The sequence below is a fragment of the Oncorhynchus mykiss genome, chromosome 2 (assembly GCF_013265735.2).
Source record: "Oncorhynchus mykiss isolate Arlee chromosome 2, USDA_OmykA_1.1, whole genome shotgun sequence".
Lineage (NCBI taxonomy): Eukaryota > Metazoa > Chordata > Actinopteri > Salmoniformes > Salmonidae > Oncorhynchus > Oncorhynchus mykiss.
This window is the reverse complement of record NC_048566.1, coordinates 37698046-37720827: the sequence shown is the minus strand read 5'-3', so window position 1 is coordinate 37720827 and position 22782 is coordinate 37698046. Positions and strand designations below refer to the sequence as shown.

Below are 22782 nucleotides of genomic sequence, written 5' to 3'. Positions count from 1 at the left end.
TTTGATTTGATTTGTATTACACAAACAATAGCCCCTCACAGTAGCCCCGAGACTGCCTCCCAGGGACTGCCGTGCAGAAGAAATATCAGGCCACAGAGGGACGCACGAGATTGAACTTCACTCAACTTTCTAGAGCAGTGGTCACCAACTGGTCGATCGCGATCTCCAAAGAATTCCTAGTCGATTGCCAAATATTTCTGTAAAAACCCCAATGATAAGGCCTAGAGCTAGACGACTAAAAGTCGTATCCAGAGATGAGACATATATTTCAACGGATGGTAGTGAGATCTCAATAAAGTTTTCTGTTACCAAAATTAGAATCCGTTATGAACAGAGTAGACAAAGATATGTGGACTTTACACTTTGCCAAAGTGTAAAGGAGTGCAAAGAAGGAATGCAAATGCGAATTTGAGTTATTGCACACGGGCACTTCATAGAGTAGGTATTCCCTAACGGAAATATGCACATGCACGCTAGAACATGTCAATAGGATCTCACTAGATCGTGCTTGGCTCTGCCCACCTCATTGCTTGTTCTGCCCACTATGATTCACTTGTTCCCATTGGAAAAGGCATGCTGTGGTCTATCTTTGGTTAGTTATAAAAATCTTAGTCGTATCTGTCCCATTCTGGCATCTGTGAGAGCATGGGCAGAGCCATTGAGGCCATCTCCATTTTGAAGTAGTCTTCTAATACTTCTATGAATTGGTAAACAAACTGAAAGGGAGCATACTGCCACCTTGAGTGAATTGTTTAAACAGTTATATAGTTGCCGATTTACTGTCGCCTGCAGTTATGTTTGCTCATGACACAAGCATAATTAATTGGCTAATACCTCCTGATGAACTGGATGGAAGTATGTGATCCTTCCTTAACTCATAGGAAATCGCACCAAGTTAACTATTTAGAAATGGTGAAACTCCTCAATTGCGCTGCCATTGCTAAGAGAGGATGGATTTTTAGTAAGGTAGGATTTCTTTCGCTTATTGCTATGGTCATTAATTGTACTGCACAAATAGTACAGGAATCTCAGAAGATTGATTGGTGGTAGCAGCAGCAGAGAAGGTTTTGGGTGTCAGAGATTTTAGCACAGAACTACAGGGGGTTTTAAGAGAAGGGGTTCCATCCTCCCAGGCCGACGGCCAGGTGTTGGATCTGTTAGGGCCAAAGTAGTGGGAAGGGGTGATGGGTTTGTTGGGCATAGTGGCAGAGTTGCCATGTCTGAGATTTTCTCTGAAAATTGGGCTACTTTGAAAACGATCGCGGGTGAAAACATGTTGGACGTGGAATGCAGATTTTTGGACTATACTCATTTGCACCGCGGCCGCCATCAGGCAGTGAGGCAACCTGTTGCTGTGCTACTTTGAACTGGACTATGTTTACAGCATGAGTGGTCGTAAGTAGATGAGCTTGTTTTGTGATCAAAGTGAAAGCTGCATTTAGCCACGTGTGCACATTGTGTTCATATCCTTGGCTAGTTAGTGAGTTATTAGCCCAGTTATAGATACTTTGCAGTCAGCAATAGGGGAGTGATTGCCTTCTACAAGAGCCCAAAATGTGTACATTTCTAGACATCTTTTAAAAGTGAGTCAGGTAAAGAGCTTTTTTTGTCTTAAAGGGGCAGTGTAGTAATTTAAGACAGGCTTGAATAAGCTAAGTAGCCATTAGGCAAAGGGTAGCATAATTTGTCTGTTTCTCTGTAATAATGGTATGGGAATAATAATGCATTTTATTTTGTACATTTTTTTTGCATCAAACAACACAACAACAAATCTGAAGGACAAGTGGATAAACAGGTTAATGTCAAGCCCTGCAAATTTTTGTTTTTAAGTCTTAAGTAATGTAGGCCAATATTGAACACCACACATTGGCTGCTGCTAAAAGGCTGAATGACAGCTGGTCAGCGCATGCCCTAAGTACGCGTCTGGCCCAACTGCCTTGTGAATGTTAACTTTTTATAAGGTTTTACTCACATCGGCTATGGAGAGTGAGATCACACAGTCGTCCAGAACAGCTGGTGTTCTCATGCATGGTTCAGTGTTGCTTGCCTCGAAGAGAGCATAGAAGGAATTTAGCTCATCTGGTAGGCTCGCTTCACTGAGCATCTCGCAGCTGGGTTTCCCTTTATATTCCGTGATAGTTTGCAAGCCCTGCAACATCCGATGGGCGTTAGAGCCAGTGTAGTAGGATTAGATCTTAGTCCCGTACTGACATTTTGACTGTTTGATGGCTCATCGGAGGTCGGATTTCTTATAAGAGCTCGGAATAGCGTCCCGCTCCATGAAAGTGGCAGCTGTAGCGCTTAAATCAGTGCTGATGTTACCTGTAATACATGGCTTCTGATTGGGATATGTACGTACGGTCACTGATAGAGTTATGATCAGACTTGCCAAATGGAGGGTGAGGGAGAGCTTTGTATGCGTTTCTATGTGTGGAGTAAAGGTGATCTAGAGTTTTTTTGTCTCTAGTTGCACAGGTGACATGCTGGTAAAAATTAGGTAAGACAGATTTCAGTTCATCTGCATTAAAATCACTGGCCACTAGGAGCGCCGCCTCTGGTATCAGAATACAGCGATATGGTCTGTTTAAAGAGGCTGAGGACGTCAGGGCTTTGCTGCACTGCATCTTTTCCAGGTCTAGAGGTAAACTGTAATTTCACTGCTCTAGCTTTTCTAAGTGGCTTTCCATATCATGGTCTGAAATACAGCTGCATATAGTAGGTGATGAGGCCACTGACATACGTGCAAATGGCAACATTGCAACTGAAAATGTCAGTAATTCAATTTCTCAGAGGAGAAACCACTGCTTTTTTCGTAATCAACTCACTTCCTGGGGTCTGGTGAGTCATACCAAATAAATGTCTCAAATCAAAGCACTTTACATAAAAATGACTGATGTGATATCTTTGATTAAAAATTACACAAAAAGCCCCACGGCCTGACAAAAAATGAAAATCTATTTGTATTATCAGAAAAATTTGGCAGCCTGAAAATCAAAAAATACAAAAAACATTTATGCATGCTTCTATTTTCAAAGCCCAAAATACATATGAAAGCTGTAAATGCCATCAAACCAAAAAAACATGTTATCATTGTGTCCTTGAGAAGTTGATCCCATTAGAATGTAAGGTATTTCATATCTCCACACTGTTCACTCAGGCCTTAAGTAACTGCCTAAATGTGCTGTGCCAGTCTGGTTGCCTGATACCCTGGCAGTCGTAAAAAGTGGGGAATTCGGACTTGGGTTTGTGTGTGTGCGTACCACACCCCTTTCTGTTGGCTACCTGTTCTTCAAACTCAAACCGCTGTGAGGCGGTGTCATCATACATGCATTGAGGAACAAAGAGCGATGAGGTTGTCTCATCCACAACGCAAACATATGACTCAAACGCCAAAGTATGACTAAATATTACTCAATTACACCTGAGAAGGGATTTTGTCTTTGGAAGCAAACCATCAACTAAGGCAATGGGAATGTGAAACTAAGAAATCCCCTAGCCTGGTCCCAGATCTGTTTGTGACGTCTTTAGTGCCTTGCCAACTCATATGGTCATTGTCAAGCCAAACAATGACCATAGGATTTAGCAAGAAAACAGATATCAGACCAGGCTTGGATTCCCACTATCCACAGAAAAGCACATGGGTAAAACCCATGTAGATCCTGGTCCCAGGACATCAACCAATTAGATCACTTACAAACACAGTGAGTCACTCATCTGCACCCAAACATAAAATCCTGGGTATTATCATTGGCACTGGCATGGCCCAGGACATGATGGAAATATAGGACAGGGAGGGAATGAAATATTCATAGATCCAAGTATTGCTCTCTCACGCACATCTCTCTTCCCGTCTCCTGCCAAACCAGGCAAAAAAGGACCGAGCACAGCGAGACAACCACTGGTAATAGTGGCTAGTGATATGTGGACTTGGAAGCCCAATCATAAAAATAGACTTCAAACGGAACTTGCCAGAAAAAGAGCACTGAGTAAACAGGGTGGGAACTCTGTATGGTTCTCTTGCAAAAATGGAAATGAGGCAAACAACAGGCTAGGAAATAGCATCGGGTCCCGAGCTGTGAAATCAGAGAGTGGAAAGGGAAAAGGGCTGCTCCGAAAAAGAGTAAAGAGGAACTCGGGAGGCCGAAAGAGAATAGGTCTGCATCTCATTTGAGCAGGACAGGGAACTAATGAATTACCTCACCGTCACCCCCCTCGCTCCTCTCTCGGCCCTCACACTCTCACCCCTAATGGGGTGATGTAAGGGGCTATGGTGGGGCCCCAGACACACTGGAAGCGCAGTGTAAACAACAACCACCAATTCTGCGCCAAAAGGCTCTCACTGTGTGTATTTGTGTGTGTGCGTGCGTGCGCGTGCGTGCTCGTGCGGGTGTGTGCGTACTCATGCCGGGGTTTAAAAGTTCCAACTATCGGGCTTGCCAGCCTGTGAAATGAGTGTATTTGTACTTTGTTTTCAAGTTCCTAGAGTTCAAGCGACAACGGGCGTGAGAGAGAAATAGATAAAACAGATATATCACTAATTCACGTTTACACAGTTTCACTCCGCATTAGCACAATCAACACAACATTGCGGGTTACTTTTTAACTCCACAAAATATAATTGCTTGCTTGTGAGCATTATTATACATACAACAAATGAGAGAAGAGATGTGTGCAGGGTTTACAATGTAACTAAACTGAGGTTGAAACATTATTGGGCATCCAACATCTAGAAATGGCAATTTATGGCCTAGTTAAGCAACATAATTCTGATTTGGGGCCGAAAACAACTTTTAACGTGTGCTCCCTCTCCGGCCTCTAGGTCACTAGTCTGCTCGTTATGGCGCACACCTGTCACCATGGTTACGCGCATCTGCGCGTCATTAGACTCACCTGGACTCCATCACTTCCCTGATTATCTGCCCTATTGTCACTCCATTTGGTTCCTTCCCCAGGCGTCATTGTTTCTGTTTCTGTGTCATGTCTGTGCTTTGTTCGTGTTTTGTATTATGTTACGTTTATTTATTAAAACTCTCAGTCCCTGAACTCGCTTCCCAACTCTCAGCGCACATCGTTACAGGCGGTTTCTCATAGCATAAAAATGTGCCTATTAATAGTCATGTCTCTGTTAGGGTCTCTGCCACGACTTTTCTACTGTCACCTGGCCTGGATATGGAACAATGCCTGGCATTTTGCTAGCCGCTTTCCTCCCAAGCGCTGTCAGCCTTTTCAAAGCCATCGTGGTGATGAAATGCCCAGCAGACGCACAAACACACACCAGTATTTGATTGGTTGAGACACCCAGCAGTAATAGGGAGTGATAGAACCTTCACACACAAGCCACCCTCAACTGGATATCTGGGCCATGCAGCTTGGCTGCCATCCATTCATAACTGAGCACTCTATCCGACATACCGACCAACTTGCTCCACCTCCCCCTTGGGGGTTGGGAGCAGCAGCCCAGTCTAATCCTCCACTGGTCTATGTGAGGTGGCCTCATGGCACTAAATACACCCCTGTCACAATGTGTTTACACGGCGGCAGGACGGGGCATTAACAAGGAGGAGTAACTGTTAGAGTAGCTGTAAATGGTGTGGATGTAGGTTTCGATGTGTACAAACCCTCTACAAACAAACTCAACTGATTGTGCCAAAGTCCCCTTAATTGAACAATCAATATTTAATGGAGCATTTGTAAAACAGTCCTCGATATGTATCTGAATAGCAGGGATTTCATTGACAACTTCACTGTTCTAGGAAGTGAGTAGTGACTGGCTGGACACATCAAAAACAATACGAAAAATAAATGAAAATGGAAAGAAAAGAAAAAAAACAGTAACAAAGTGCAATGCAATCGTGAAATTACCGTAACATCACATCCCAAGACCAACACAGCCCTAGAAGAGTAGATAGAGGGGGTTTACATCCGATAATCAGATACAGTTTAAACAGTCATGCTTACAATAGAGAGACTTCAATCGCATGACCTTGTTGTTGGCCAGATGCCCATTACAAAACACAGCTGTGCCTGGATGGCTGGTTAGTCATGACAAAACCACATTGAACATCTCTGCTATCTGCTATTCCTCTTCTCTCTGTACATCACTAACGAGTGACACAGCCAAAATTCCTATACTCTCCCAGAGGGTTAGGTTTCTAACTCAGCAGTGATTTGGAGCCAGCAGACAGAGAGATGAACAGAAGAGTTGGTTCAAACTGTTTCTCTGTGGAAAACCGACCTACAACGCCAAATTCCAAAAGCTTGCATATAATGTAGCTAGATCATACATTGATGAAAACCAGGCACCACTATTGGTGTCATTTTGTGTCATTATGACTTTGTTGACGGTTTCTGGAGATAGGGATGTCTGGGACTGCGTGTGTTCCTGCGTGAGGTACTGTAGGTGGGAGGATGACGGAGGTTGTTTTGTCAAACATAGTCATTTTCAGGGCCATTACTTCAGGCAAACAACATCAGGTTCCAGCAGTAATCATGTGAACAGTCTCAACACAAACATACAATTAAGGAGAGTCCCAAAGTCCTTGTTTGTTACTGTATAGTATTTGGGTTTTTAAGGTCCCACCCAACCGTTCAGAGATTCTCTGCATAATGACAAGAGCTCTAATTATAGCTTCTACAAGAACACAACAGACCATAAGAGTAATGTGTAATCTCTCAAGGCCTAGACTCTTAGAAAAAAAGGGTTCCAAAAAGGGTTATTTAGCTGTCCCAATAGGAGAACCCTTTTTGGTTCCAGGTAGAAACCATTTATGTTTCAATTAGAACTCTCTGTGGAAAGGGTTTTACATGGAACTCAAAAGGGTTCTAACTGGAGCCAAAAGGGTTCTACTTGGAACCAAAAAGGTTTCTTCAAAATGACCAGCAAAAATGTGAGGTTTAGTGCCAAAAGGAGTAGTGATGCACGATATATCGGTGAACATATCGGAATATGGCCTACCTGGTTAAATAAAGGTGAAATTAAAAAAATATTAAATTGGGCGATAATAGCTAAAAATGCCAACATCGGTATCGGCCGATGCCTAGTTTAACGCCCGATGTGCAAAACCGAAGTCAAAGCTGGCTATATAACGAAGGTACATGACGTAATGACGCCACGTTGCGATATACGTGCAACACAGCATTCCCAAACTAGCCCACAATATCTGCTGTGTGTATCGAGGAGTCAACAAGTCCAGCAGTCATTTGAAAGAGTAAGAACATTTCAGCGAGACAGCTCAAAGGGGAAATCCATTAAAGCCAAGATATTGGAATTCATTGCCCTTGAAAATCAACCGTTCTCTGTCATTTCGCCGACTGGTCGAGCACCGGTTAACACTACCAAGTGCGCAATTTTTCAAATGTTTCCCTTCCGGAGTTGCACAGCAATAGCTTCACTGCTATTAGTTCACGACATACATACTATGGAACGCCGTTTGGGTCTTTGCGTGTCAAAAAAGATACAGTAGCACTGTCAAAGCTGTACAAGAAAATCAGCAAACAAGCAAAAACCGTCCACGAACGAAGTGTTTACAATACCGCGTTGGTAATAAAGCATCATTTGTTCGACCACAACTTCTGGGGTAGGTAGCTTTAGCTTGCAGTCATTTTCATTATTCTTAGCAATGATTTAGGATCCCTTGTGAGTAAGTATTAGCTAGGTTGCCACTTGCTGTTCGCCAATTGAAATTGAACTTCAGTTCATGAAAATAAATAGCTAGCCAGCTACTTAACCCTGTTGCCCAAAGCTAATGTTATAAGCAGCCAGCTAGCTTCATCTGGCTAGTGACGCTTGACCGGACCAGGTTATGTGTTGTGAAGCTAGCCACAATAAGGATTAGGCACAAAAGTGGAATTTGTGGTTTGCCTTCAAAATAAAAGTATGTCATTGACATTGATGCAAATGAATACAAATAGTAGAATTATGCCATACTTTTATTTTGAAGGCTAACCACAAAGTGCACTATTGTGGCTAATCCTTGTAGTGGTTAGCTTCTCATAGCTGGTTCATCACAACAAATCAAATTAAAGTTTATTTGTCACGTGCGCCAAATACAACAGGTGTAGTAGACCTTACAGTGAAATGCTTACTTACAGGCTCTAACCAATGGTGCGAAAAAAGAAAAAAATATGTGTGTGTGTGTGTGTGTGTGTGTAGGTACGTAAATAAATTAAAACAACAGTAAAAAAACATTTGAAAAAAGAGTAGCAGGGCTATATACAGACACCTGTTAGTCAGGCTTATTGAGGTAGTATGTACATATAGGTTCGTTAAAGTGACTATGCATATATGATGAACAGAGAGTAGCAGAAACGTGCAAAGAGGGGTTGGCGGGTGGTGGGACACAATGCAGATAGCCCAGTTAGCCAATGTGTGGGAGCACTGGTTGGTCAGGCCAATTTAGGTAGTATGTATATGAATGTATAGTTAAAGTGACTATGCATATAAGATAAACAGAGAGTAGCAGCAGCGTAAAAGAGGGGTTGGTGGGGCACACAATGCAAATAGTCCGGGTAACCATTTGGTTACCTGTTCAGGAGTCTTATGGCTTGGGGGTAAAAACTGTTGAGAAGCCTTTTGGTCCTAGACTTGGCACTCCTGTACCGCTTGCCATGCGGTAGTAGAGAGAACAGTCTATGACTGGGGTGGCTGGGGTCTTTGACAATTTTTTAGGGCCTTCCTCTGACACCGCCTGGTGTAGAGGTCCTGGATGGCAGGAAGCTTTGCCCCAGTGATGTACTGGTCCGTACGCACTACCCTCTGAAGTGCCTTGCGGTTGGAGGCCGAGCAATTGCCGTACCAGGCAGTGATGCAACCGGTCAGGATGCTCTCGATGTTGCAGCTGTAGAACCTTTTGAGGATCTCAGGACCCATGCCAAATCTTTTTAGTTTCCTGAGGGGGAATAGGCTTTGTCGTGCCCTCTTCACAAATGTCTTGGTGTGTTTGGACCAATCTAGTTGGAATTTGAAGCTCTCAACCTGCTCCACTACAGCCCCGTCGATGAGAATGGGGACATGCTCGGTGCTCCATTTCCTGTAGTCCACAATCATCTCCTTAGTCTTGGTTACGTTGGGGGATAGGTTGTTATTCTGGCACCACCCGGCCAGGTCTCTGACCTCCTCCCATATGCGCTGTCTCGTCGTTGTATGTGATCAGGCCTAGAGGTCGACCGATTATGATTTTTCAATGCCGATACCGATTATTGGAGGACCAAAAACGCCGATACAGATTAATCGGACAATTGATTTTTTATTATAATTTGTAATAATGACAATTACAACAATACTGAATGAACACTTATTTTAACTTAATATAATACATCAAAAAAATCTATTTAGCCTCAAATAAATAATGAAATATGTTCAATTTGGTTTAAATATTGCAAAAACAAAGTGTTGGAGAAGAAAGTAAAAGTGCAATATGTGCTATGTAAGAAAGCTAACGTTTCAGTTCCTTGCTCAGAACATGAGAACATATGAAAGCTGGTGGTTCCTTCTAACATGAGTCTTCAATATTCCCAGGTAAGACGTTTTAGGTTGCAGTTATTATAGGAATTATAGGACTATTTCCCTCTATACCATTTCTATTTCATTAACCTTTGACTATTGGATGTTCTTATAGGCACTTTAGTATTGCCAGTGTAACAGTATAGCTTCCGTCCCTCTAGTTAGTGTGTGCTAACTAGCCAGCCATTTCACTTCGGTTACACCAGACTCATCTCGGGAGTTGATAGGCTTGAAGTCATAAACATCGCAATGCTTGACGCACAACGAAGAGCTGCTGGCAAAACGCAGGAAAGTGCTGTTTGAATGAATGTTTGTGCTCCTGCTTCTGCCTACCACAGCTCAGTCAGATGCTTGTATGCTCAGTCAGATTATATGCAACGCAGGACACGCTAGATAATATCTAGTAATATCATCAACCATGTGTAGTTAACTAGTGATTATGATTGATTGTTTTTTCTAAGATAAGTTTAATGCTAGCTAGCAACTTACCTTGGCATACTGCATTCGCGTAACAGGCAGGCTCCTTGTGGAGTGCAACGAGAGAGAGGCAGGTCGTTATTGCGTTGGACTAGTTAACTGTAAGGTTGCAAGATTGGATCCCGCGAGCGGACAAGATGAAAATCTGTCGTTCTGTCCCTGAACAAGGCAGTTAACCCACCGTTCTTAGGCCGTCATTGAAAATAAGAATGTGTTCTTAACTGACTTGCCTAGTTAAATAAAGGTATATGAAAAAATATATATATATATTTTTTTAAGTCGGCAAATCGGCGCCCAAAAATACCGATTCCCGTTTGTTATGAAATCTTGAAATCGGCCCTAATTAATTGGCCATTCCGATTAATCGGTCAACCTCTAATCAGGCCTACCACTGTTGTGTCGTCAGCAAACTTAATGATGGTGTTGGAGTCGTGCCTGGCCATGCAGTGGTGGGTGAACAGGGAGTATCGGAGGGGACTGAGCACGCACCCCTGGGGAGCTCCAGTGTTGAGGATCAGTGTGGCAGATGTGTTGCTACCTACCCTTACCACCTGGGGGTGGCCTGTCAGGAAGTCCAGGATCCAGTTGCAGAGGGAGGTGTTTAGTCCCAGGTTCCTTAGCTTGGTGATGACCTTTGAGGGGACTATGGTGTTAAACGCTGAGCTGTAGTCAATGAACAGCATTCTCACATAGGTGTTCCTTTTGTCCAGGTGGGAAAGGGCAGTGTGGAGTGCAATAGAGATTGCATCATCTAGGGGTCTAGGGTTTCTGGGATAATGGTGTTTATGTGAGCCATTACCAGCCTTTCAAAGCACCGCATGGCTACGGACGTGAGTGCTACGGGTCTGTAGTTATTTAGGCAGGTTGCCTTTGTGTTCTTGGGCACAGGGACTATGGTGGTCTGCTTGAAGCATGTTGGTATTACAGACTCAATCAGGGACATGTTGAAAATGCCAGTAAGGACACCTGCCAGTTGGTCAGCACATTCCCGAAGCACAAGTCCTGGTAATCCGTCTGGCCCCACAGCCTTGTGTATGTTGACCTGTTTAAAGGTCTTACGTCGGCTACGGAGACCGTGATCACACAGTCGTCTGGAACAGCTGATGCTCTCATACATGCCTCAGTGTTGCTTGCCTCGAAGCGAGCATAGAAGTGATTTAGTTCGTCTGGTAGGCTCGTGTCACTGGGCAGCTCGCGGCTGTGCTTCCCTTTGTAGTCTGTAATAGTTTGCAAGCCCTGCCACATCCGACAAGCATCGGATGTGTATGATTAAATCTTAGCCCTGTATTGACGCTTGCCTGTTTGATGGTTTGTCACAGGGCATAGCGGGATTTCTTGTAAGCTTCCGGGTTAGAGTCCCGCACCTTGAAAGCGGCAGCTCTACCCTTTAGCGCACTGCGAATGTTGCCTGTAATCCATGGCTTCTGGTTGGGGTATGTACGTACAGTCACTGTGGGGACGACGTCCTCAATGCACTTATTGATAAAGCCAGTGACAGATGTGTTGTATTCCGCAATGTCATCGGAAGAATCCCGGAACATGTTCCAGTCTGTGATAGCAAATCAATCCTGTAGTTTAGCATTTGCTTCATCTGACAATTTTTTTTATAGACCGAGTCACTGGTGCTTCCTGCTTTAATTGTTGCTTGTCAGCAGGAATCAGGAGGATAGAGTTGTGGTCGTATTTACCAAATGGAGGGCGAGGGAGAGCTTTGTATGAGTCTCTGTGTGTGGAGTACAGGTGATCTAGAATTGTTTTCCCTCTGGTTCTACATTTAACATGTTGATAGAGATTTGGTAGAACGGATTTAAGTTTTCCTGCATTAAAGTCTCCGGCCACTAGGAGCGCCACCTCTGGGTGAGTGGTTTCCTGTTTGCTTATTTCCTTATACAGCTGACTGAGTGCTGTCTTAGTGCCAGCATCTGTCTGTGGTGGTTAATAAACAGCCATGAAAAGTATAGCTGAGAACTCTCTAGGCAAGTAGTGTGGCCTGCAATTTATCACAACATACTCTACTTCAGGCGAGCAAAATCTAGAGTCTTCCTTAGATTTCGTGCACCAGCTGTTGTTTACAAATATGCACAGACCGCCCCCCGTCGTCTTACCGGAGTGTGCTGCTCTATCCTGCCGGTGCAACGTGCATCCCGCTAGCTGAATATCCATGTCGTCATTCAGCCACGATTCCGTGAAGCATAGGATATTACACTTTTTAATGTCCCATTGGTAAGATATTCGTGACCGTAACTCGTCTAGTTTATTGCCCAATGATGATTGCACGTTGGCGAGTAATAGACGGTAACGGCAGCTTTCCTAATTGCCTTCTGCGGATCCGGACGAGGCATCCGGCTCTTCGTCCTCTGCGTCGCTTCCTTTTGCGAATAATTGGGATGTCTGCCCTGTGGGGTGTTTGGAGAATATCGTGTGAGTCCTGCTTGTTGTTGTTGTTGTTGAATCTTTGTCTAATCTGAGGTGAGTGATCGCTGTCCTGATATCCGGAAGCTCTTTTCTTCCGTAAGATACGGTTGCAGAAACATTATGTACAAAATGATTTACAAATATCACGAAAAAAAACACATAACAGATGAGATCATTACACTGCCTGATACACCAGAGCGTTCTTTGCGCTTAACTCAGTGGTGATTTAAAAAAACACCATGGACTCAGTTTTGGCTATCATAAACTTTATGCAATCAACATCTAGCTTGCAACATTGCTTTTTGCTTAGTCTGCTGAGCATCATGATCTACTTTTATGCAATGACGCTCGGTGGCTAAGCAAGGGTAACAATGGTGTCAAGAGAGCAGCCCATGTGAACTTCAGGAGGAGATAAGTTTATTTTCACCGTGATTGCCGCCACAAGAACGCCAACACATATCTAGCGAAAATGCTTGATGATGGGTTTGAATGAGATGCTGTTGTTTTTTGTGACATCTTCAAATCAATTGAATGCACTTCATTTGAGACTACAGGAGAGGGATAAAACAGTCATTGACATGATTGACATGCATTATTGTATTTTCTCCTTAGATTTGAGCCCCCCCCCCCAAAAAAAAAAATCTCAAATTCTCTACACTGCGCAACTACATTCGGTCATCATCAGTACAGATCACTCCTATGACGTCTGAGTTTTTAGATAAACTGAAAGATAAACTCTTCAAATGTCGTTGCAAAGTTAAGTCCCCACCGAGGTTGTACTGTTCGTTATAGAGACCAGTTCTCTACTGATGCGGAGGTCGAGAGACTTCTCCGCAAAAGCTAGTCAACTGAGATGTGCCATGCATAAAAGGTTTCTATATGTAAAAAAACAACAACATCTAGACAAAGAAAAGAACGAAATGATAAAGAAATAGAAAACAGAACAGAACATGATGCTGGTCAACTGAGATATGCCATTCATAAAATGTTTACTATGTGTAAACGAAAACAAAAGATGAAGCTATGTTTGTAAAACGGACAGGAAAGTAGAAATGATTTAATGTGATGCAGGTTAACTGTGTTATAAGTACAAATGTGTTCCGTTATTTAAACAATTTGATGCACTGAATAAGGCTAATCTTAAAGCACTTAAAATTAACTTTTAGCATCATTTAATTTGAATAAAAGTGCTTTATAAGATTATAATTGTGCATAGTTTGTTATACCGGTTTTAGGAAGAGTAATCTCATGTAGAAAATATCTGTCCCCCTTGTAAAAAAAAAAAAACATTTTCAAATCTGGCCCCTGTAAGATTATGGTTGAATAGCCCTGGTGTACATCCTCCATCATCCACAACATGGAAGGCTAGTGAAACTCGTGACTATTTTAGGACAGTTTACTGCAATGACAAGCTTGGCAACTATCTTCCATGGAGCCAAGGTTCAGGACTATGAACCTGTGGATCAATAATACAACAGGACACTTGGTGGACAGTCAGAGGTTGAGTTCAAAGTGCTTCATTAACCAATAAATGACTACCACAACATTTGGTTCAAGATATTTCTGACAAGATGGCCACCACCATCAAGTGATCTTTCTGATCTGTGCAGAGGTGAGAACACATTGAGGTGGCCTATAAAAACAGTACCAATTCCTTTAATTGAACGGGGCCTGGCTCTAATGTTAGCTGATGGGTCTGGTGACTGGGACTTTAAGAAGACCAAGAGAGCATAAAGCAGCCTGTCTGGGCTATTTTGAGAGGAGTGGAAATGGCAGGATAGGAAGCAGCTATGGAGTTCAGAGCTAGTTTCCTACCATAGCCCTTCACATTCAGCAACGACCTAGTCCGGGAAGTGGGGTACAGCTGTTTGGTGATATAATTAGGGCACGGCACCACGCCACGGGCTCAGAGTTATTCTGAAGTTACAGAGGAGTGACAGAGAGAAAGAAAGATAGAGAGAATGAGGGGGTGGGAAGAGAGAATAAAAAAGAGGAAGGTTTGTAAATAGCTGACGTGTGCGTTTCAGGGCCCCTCGTGTTTTGAGAGTGAGGGGTCAGGCGGTCAGCTATTAGACAGCATGTGGCTCTGGTATTTGGTCACTTCCTCTCTGTGTCCTTTTGGTTTGAAATTCCTGTGTAGCACTCTGTTGAGACCCTACTACAGTGTTTGTCCAATGTTTTGGATGACAAATTCATGAATGGGTGAGCTCTTCAGACGATCTCCATTTACAAACCTGGGTGTATACAGCAATGACCATTACTTTATAGGGAACCACTCTGCCATAAATTAGCTGTTGGTATTAGATTATATGTTACATTTAACTCAGCCACTCAACTTACTTCAAAGCACTTCGTTGTCATCTGCTATTAGCCTTTAATCACTATACCTGGAGCTTTGGAGTTACAGGTCCACATAAAGGAATTTATAGGTCTGGAACCATCTGAAACATCAATGGTCTCCTATTTCAGAAGGCTAATATTATGTGGGGAAGACCAGAGAGATCGAAGAGGCTACCGCAACTACCAAGCCCCGTTGAAAGCGTGACTAATAACATATTTAATGGAGCTGTGAATGAGCATGGATATGCATACAACTTAAGTGCTTAATTAAGAGACCAAATTAACATCATAAGCATGGGCGACAAAAACGATCACATTCATTTTAAAAGCAATGATCTTGCTCCCTAAGTAACATAAACAATGACTGGTTATAGTTCTGGCAGCAAATTCCTGAGCATAAAAGGTTGGAAGGTAACTATTTCCCCCGTTTTCTGTCTAAACATTTATGTTTTTGTTTACCTTTTGAGCGTGTCTGAGGCAGAATTCCACCAGCTGGGTGCTGTAGAGGGGACCATAGCTGACATGATGCTATCTCTATGTGTGGGGATTCGGAAGTTTAGCCCTGGGGAAGATATATTTTCACTGAGCTCTCCTTCATCTCTTTACCTCTTCTCCCCATCTCTTTGGCTCGTCTTTACCTCTTCTTCACCCTCACTAATACTCTTCCTATGAGGGAGAAACACCCTGCTGAAAACATACACATAAGCACACGCACATGCCCACTAGCACGCACACACACAAACAAGGCCCCTGCACCGGAAGAAAGAGAGAAATGCCACCCAAACATTGTCAACATTAGCCTCTCTAGCGACATAGACTTGCCTGTTGTTTAAAGACCTGACTCCAAACACTACGAATCTGGCATGACGTCTGTCACTCTGTGGCCTCTCCCTCTCTTTTCTTCTTTCTCTCTGGTCCTCATTCAAAACCCACCTCGGCTGTGCAATATGTTGAGCATGGACTTTTTGAACACGTGGGAGAGGAGGACAACTTAATAACCCTCTATCCTTCTAAATCCTCCTCCCTCCTGCACCAACAACATACCAGCATTACTAGGGCCCAGAGATTTCCCTGGTTAGTTTGAGTGGTTTGGAAAACTCCCGTTCCTATACTACAAACTTAGAAGGGTAACCCATTCCGTCAGCATTCGAGCAACGAGCCATACCTCTTAAATAGGATAGCAAAGTAAAGCCTTCTCCTTATTCTGCTGATTTTTATTTCCAAATTCTATAGAGGATTTAGGATTTGCCTAATCCTTTTAACCATGCAAATGCTTTTTAATTCTTCCCAAAAAGTCAACCGGATTAATATGTTGGGAAGCGGGGCGTTTGATTGGCAACATAATCTTGGGTAGAAGAACCATACATATGGAATTAACTGAATTATACTGGATATAAAGCCGTCATCCTTCTGGTGGGTCTTCCTTCTGCACTGTAACCGGTAATACATCAAATAGATTATAAAACAGAGGAGTGAAATTATGAATTAGAACAAGACTTTCTATTTGCTCGCCATCTCTCCCGTCGTCCCTCAAATCAAGCGCTAGAAAATGGGCCCCCTTTTGAAATCTCACTCTGCGAGCAAATTGAAATCTTCCGAGAGGATGAATTATTTCTGTGCTAGCTGGAAGCTCATCGACACACACAGCAGCAGCAACCCGCCTTTTCAAGGCCAGCTTTGATGTTGATGAAGCGAAGGAACACTGCAACCACTAGGCTATAGTAGGATGTACAGCCTACATTGTCTCAACCACACACTGACAACTGTGGAGGGAAAGTGTATGGTAATGTCCGTATGTCCAGTTGAAATAAAGTATTTTCTGAAGAAAGTTATGCAAAACAAGTTGATCCAACAATGACATTGTTAGAAGCTCAAGATGATCAGTAAGATGATCCCATCCTCACAAATATTACCCCATATATGAAATCTGACAGAAGACCAATCTTAGGCTACATCTCTATACGACAGCAATGTTTACATTTGTGATCACCCTTATAATTTTTTTTTTTTTAATCAGGTGGAGAGAAAAAACGTGTGACGTTTCACATTTACATTTTTGTGGATTTTTTCCCCCCCACACATTTATTTTTCACATTTTCACCCCTTTAAGCTACATCTGGTCTCTGGTTCAGGGCTGACCAGAACCAACCCTGTTTAGCTTCAGAAGCAGAAGGCCTGGATGCTATGTTGCTGGAAGGAATGTTCCAAAACAGGGAAAGCAAAGGCCAGGGTAACATAACCAAAGATAAGTACAATTGCACGGAAGAGGGAGGCATTTTATTTGGTTGTGCATCCATTTACAATTAATTTGCTCTCGCATTTAAAAAGTATTTCCTTGCTATACTATACCGTGTTTGTTTACATTTACTTTGTTTACAAACATTGGAGTTTTCTTACATGTGAAACTGCAAATTGGATTTTCACTTTCTCATGTGGAATTGCAAGTACACATGTGAAAAACCAATAACGTGTAAAAATCTAACTTGCAGCTTCATATGTGAAAAACTTTCACATGAAAACATCACTTTCACATGTGGAATTGCAAGTTTGATTTGTTATATTTGTGAACATGCGATTCCACATGTGAAAGTGAGGTTTTCACATGTGGACTTTTCTTACACGTGAACCTGAAATTTGACAAATCTGCCAAATCTTAGACGGCATTTGTCTCCAGTCCACGAACCTCAATTTCCGTCTTTCTCACGCTCATTCTGAAATTGCTGAGCCTGGAAAGAGTGTCAACTTTCCAATTCGGGGGGCTCCTGAGTGGCGCAGTGGTCTAAGACACTGCATCTCAGTGCAAGAGGCGTCACTGCAGTACCTGGTGCATCAGCAAGTGGCCCAATATTACCCAATATTACACACGTTGTCAAGATTTAAAGTAAGCCTAAACTGTGATACAATGGCCGACCCTCAATTCGTTTAAAGGCAGTTACCATTAGCTGTGCAGTTACACACTTGACATTTACAGTAAATATGCCAGTACGAAACACATCTATATTGACATGATCTGCCTCCAGAGTTCAAACGTCAAGATGGCTTCTCTTCACTTTGCTCCTCAGAGGTACCTGACAAGTTATTCAGAAGGCCTGAATTCTATATGATATATCCTGTACTGTCTGTGACGTCTACAGTAACCATTTCAGACAAGTGTTATTTTTATATCCCTCTCTGATGGGTAGGGCATACTCTGTGTGTGTGGGTGTGTGTGTGTGTGTGAGTGTGTGTGTGTACGTGTTCGTGCGTACACGTGAGTGAGTACACGTGAGTGCGTTCGTGTGCATTTGTGTGTGTGTGATGGTTAGAGTGCACTAGCAATGGTATAGCTAGCCTCGAAAGAGAAAGAAAGCTCTTGATTCCAGTCAGCCTGCCTCAGATTTGCAGGTTAACAACTGAACAGATTAGAGAGAAAGACCAAATGGTTGCCGACTCGAAGGGCATGGAACGAGTGGCGGACTGGCGGTGCAGAGAGAAGGAGAGCTCAGAGGGGCGAGTGCCTGAATGCAAATCTAGGCTGCGTCCCAAATATTCCCTGTATAGTACCCTACTTTTGACCAGAGCCCTATAGTGCACTACATAGGAAATGGGGTGTCATTTGGGACACAGTCCCTAAAGAAAATAAGGATTAGAAGATGTTCTTCAAAAGTCCTGACGGAGGCAGAATTCCACAATGCCTGGACCGGACTAAAGAGACTAGTACAGCAGCCCCACTGCAAGGGCCTCTGATTCACAGTTCACACCAATGAGTGGATCCTATCAACGTTATTCTACGCTAGTAGAACGTAGTAGCGTTAGCAAGCATAAACAATGCACTTCAGAGGCACACTGTTCCAACCTGAATGGGTAACTCCCTGATTCTTCCGAAGGGAGGACACAGAAAAACATGTCTGGCTTTGGGTTAGCAACCAAGCTGGTCTGTCCTCCAAGGTATGAATGAATGACTGCCCCAATAACCCCTTCAAAATCCTTAGATATCGAAAAATTCTCCAAACAGAACAATATAAAACAACGATGGCATTAAAATATTGATTAAGTGCCCTACTGAAGAAAATCCCATCTATAAATGTTCTCACATGACAACAGAGTTCCACTAAGGCTTGACAAATAGGTCACCCTTCATGCTTGAGGAATGTGACGATGAAGATTGACTAAGATCTTTAACAGGACCTGTCAGTCAGAGAGGGCTGCATGCATGAGTCGTCGCTTTGGTACATTTTTAGCTCATGTAACCTGCTCCACATGAATTCTTACAGACAGCTTCAGAAACAGCTTCTGATCGTTGTCAAGGGGCGGAGATCATAGAAGAAGAATACTGTCGGCTACAGTGCACATAATGAGGATGGCGCGTTTCCTGGACACAGCCTTCAATGACATAGCCCGGTACCAGATTGGTGTGTGCTGTAGCCAACTCCGATTGTCATTATCATCCAATGACCATATGAGTTGGCAAGACCACACAAACAGATCTGGGACCAGGCTATCAATGACATAGCTGCTCGAAAGATACCGCAGAGACTGGTCAGGGTTCCCACGGTCAACAGGGTGGAGCCCCATTCTTATGAATCTCAGCCAAAACAAGTAACAACCCACCCATCCAGCAGCCCACAAGAAGAAGGAAGGAAGCTCTTGGTTGGACATTGTTGTCCATGGTGTGTGTGTGTGTGTGTGTGTGTGTGTGTGTGTGTCCGTCCTACTAGCAGAGCGGGGTAATGGGTCAAAGCAATGGCTCTAGCTCTTAGACAACCTCAGTCCTAACCAGTGAACATCACCTCACCTGCATTATGACACAACCACCTCCTCTCATGAATTGCCTGAGAATCGGAGTAATTCCATCGTCCTTCTGGGGAGGATTTGTTTTGAGGACCTTAGTTATCCGCCCCCCAGCCACCCCTATTCATTACTGGGAGTACTATTACTCACACAGAGGTAATTGGCCAACAAGGCTATTGATTATCAGGTATGTCTGATTCAGAGAGAACGTGCACGGTCCTCTATTTCCCAATAAACCTATCTTCATGTATTCAAATAGAGCTGCTTATCTGGCTGTGTAAAGCGGAACATTTAAATAGCCACCGACACTCCCTTAACTGAATGACATCCATGGCTGTGCTCTGGTCTTCAGTCAAAACGTCCTTCACTCACTCGTAATTATACTTCATAATAGTCCTTATGCATTATGACGACACATGAAAAGCCATCGAGTCGAGGAGGCATATCCTGAACAATGCAGCGCGTGTGTCTGTGTGTGCGTGTGTGTGTGTGCGTGTGTGTGTGTATACGAAACTTGTGCCTGAAGGGAATGCACAACTGCACTCATACTCCTGCCACGTCCGTTTTGACTGGTCACTGTTAAACACTCTTATGCAAAAGCCCACTGACAGAATGACAGCATACTGCTTATGATATCCAGTGGATAACTTTGTCCTTGAACACTGGACAACACAGTCACAGATTGTAATTGCACATAGAAAATCATAGCGCTTCAAGAGTAAATCAATCAATCTGGCCAGATGATGAAAATGGCACTTGCCTGCACTTTGGCTCTGCACTTCTGATTAAAGGGCATCTGATCTCAGTAGGCTAAATCACAGTGTATATATTTACAGATGGAAAGGCACCTGGATTAAAGATATATGATCCACGAATCCCTGCATTAGAGCTAGGCTAGTCAAGATCAAATGGCACAGAACAGAAGCCGTTCATTATCCCGGTTGATGGGTGCTCATGTGATAAGCCGGTTGAGGGGGAAACGGAACGGATGCCAGACCGGTGACCGCATAATGTAAACATGTGAGGGGGAGGGGACAGAGATTACCTCACCAAGCTCCGCTGTAATTATTTATTATTAATTCAGTTTTGATCGAATGGGCAGTGTTTGGGTCAGGCTGTTAGAGACACTCGTCATACATTTGTTGAGAAACCTGTTGAGGAAAATCCAGTGATTTAAAACAAGCATATTCCCATGTGTTGTTGTTGTTGTTGTTGTCATACGGATTAGAAAAGAATTCGCAGTGTGGCAGTAGACTAGGCTGTACTGTGAGGCTTTTGGGACGGAAGTCAATCCGGACAAGTCTATGCTATTATGAATTGTTTGTGAATGTGGTGAATGTATAACTCTGCTTCCTTCCTTTTGACTAGGCTAATAATCAACATTTAGACAAATAATCGACGTGTTATTACACATTTATAGCGTGGAAATAACCCTTATTAGACTACTCCACACATAGCCTAACAATGATACAGATAAGAGGAAATAAAGCTCGTTTGATCTGTAACAATTTCACATTCACACGCACAACAACCGTGCAAATGACCGGTACGATGATCATTCGATCCAAAGTTTTTTGCCGGGAGATACGTGAGAAAGGTCACAAGAAACTCCTCGAATGCACTGACAGATCGAACCACAAACGTTTCAACGCGCGTGACATTTTAACGAGTTTCAATGAAATAATAGGTAACTTACATGTTGTACCTTCGGGCAACACATTTCCCACCAAATCGGTGTCGAGGTCTTGGCTTTCCATTTTATTCATTCAATCGTGCGCTTTTCGGCTCGTCCTCTCCCGACCGTATGTATACTCATTCCTCAGACAGAAGGGAAACTTGGTTGAGTCACTCTACTTGTTCACCAGCGCGCGCAGTCTACCCCTATTTCCAAATGGAAAACGCTGGAAACGCACCGGGTAGGTAGCGCTCTTTCAAAAAAATAAAAGCGGTGCCACACACAGAGCAACAATGTGTTTGGTTGGAAACTACTTGGGCTGCAATACCATCAACGTTCACAAATTGCTTAGGATCAAAAATATATTGAGGGGGAGGAGAATGGGGAAATAAGTTAAACCCACACAACAGCTGACGGTATGCTCATTTTACGGACCGTCGGATGCTGGCCTCCGGATAGGACTGTTCCATAGCCAGAAGGGGTGTGAATATGTTATGGGGCACGTTTATTTTCAATCTTTATACCGCATTATCTAATTCACAACGAATAACATATATTTGTATTATTATGTTGTAATTACTTATATTTTAATATGTACTTGTTTAAAATTGTTTAATCAAATAATTCACATACGATACAAATGTATACCCCTTTCATTCCAAATGGAGCCATCCGTCTATAAAATACTACAACCTCTGGCCATTCCAGTGGTAAGTATATTTCAATGCTTTTCATGTGTTGAATTCCTGACCATTGCTTCAACGATGCTATCATCCAAACAACAAACGTTTTCAAAGCAATTTTTTTGGAGTCACATATGGTAGCCTAATTATTAGTGCATCCATCACCTGCTGCGCCCCTGCCCAGTCATGTGAAATCCGTAGATTAGGACCTAATGAATTCATTTCAATGGACTGATTTCTTTCTATGAACTGTAACTCAGTAAAATCTTTGCAATTGTTGCATGTTGCGTTTATATTTTGGTTCAGTATATTTTGGCACACTTATTGTCCTGCTATTGACCATGAAAAAAGTATAACCTAAAGTATAATTCACTCTCCCCAAGTGTTTAAATTGTATTATCTCTCGCCAGGGGTGCAACTTTGGTTTCAGAAGTGGGGGGAGACATAATTATTATGATTTTTTATCCAGTCGGATAAACACTCCAAACTGACTACCCGACCACTCTGAGGTGTCGGCATGGGCCTAAAAAATACCATTGCCTCGTTTTGTATAATATTCCAATTATGTGAAAGTTGCGCCCTTGTCTCTTGCAGAAAAGAAAATGAGACTGCTGTCTAAATTCTATTGTTACTTTATGTTGGCATAGCCTTGCCTTGGTCTTAGTCTGCACAATTTCAACACAACATCAAGACACCACAGTGACCACACTCTCTGGCACTACACGTTTGTAGAAGTTTGTGAAAGGCCCCACCAGTTCAAGGCCATCATCGATGGTAACTGACCATATAAAATGCAATATTGTACCATGTGAGAATGATATTCTCTGAACACATGTACTGTTCAAAACTCTCATGTGTGCATCTCAGGTAGGCCTAGACTGACCCTAGTCCCAGGGAATTAGGTTACCAACATGCACAAC

General features: G+C 43.0%; 1 protein-coding gene across 10 annotated transcripts in view; it reads right to left on the bottom strand.

The window, feature by feature from the left end:
- The window catches only part of LOC110501519 (MAP7 domain-containing protein 1), a 64501-nt gene extending 42888 nt beyond the window's left edge, over window positions 1-21613 (bottom strand). For 9 of the 10 annotated variants that reach the window (XM_036947634.1, XM_036947647.1, XM_036947642.1 and 6 more), the window contains exon 1: window positions 21201-21613. In XM_036947634.1, coding sequence (XP_036803529.1) covers window positions 21201-21270 — 70 coding nt within the window. In that variant the 5' untranslated portion in view covers window positions 21271-21613. The remainder of the gene's footprint in view (window positions 1-21200) is intronic. The other variant, XM_036947650.1, reaches the window with a different exon arrangement.
- Between the last annotated feature and the right edge of the window lie 1169 nt (window positions 21614-22782).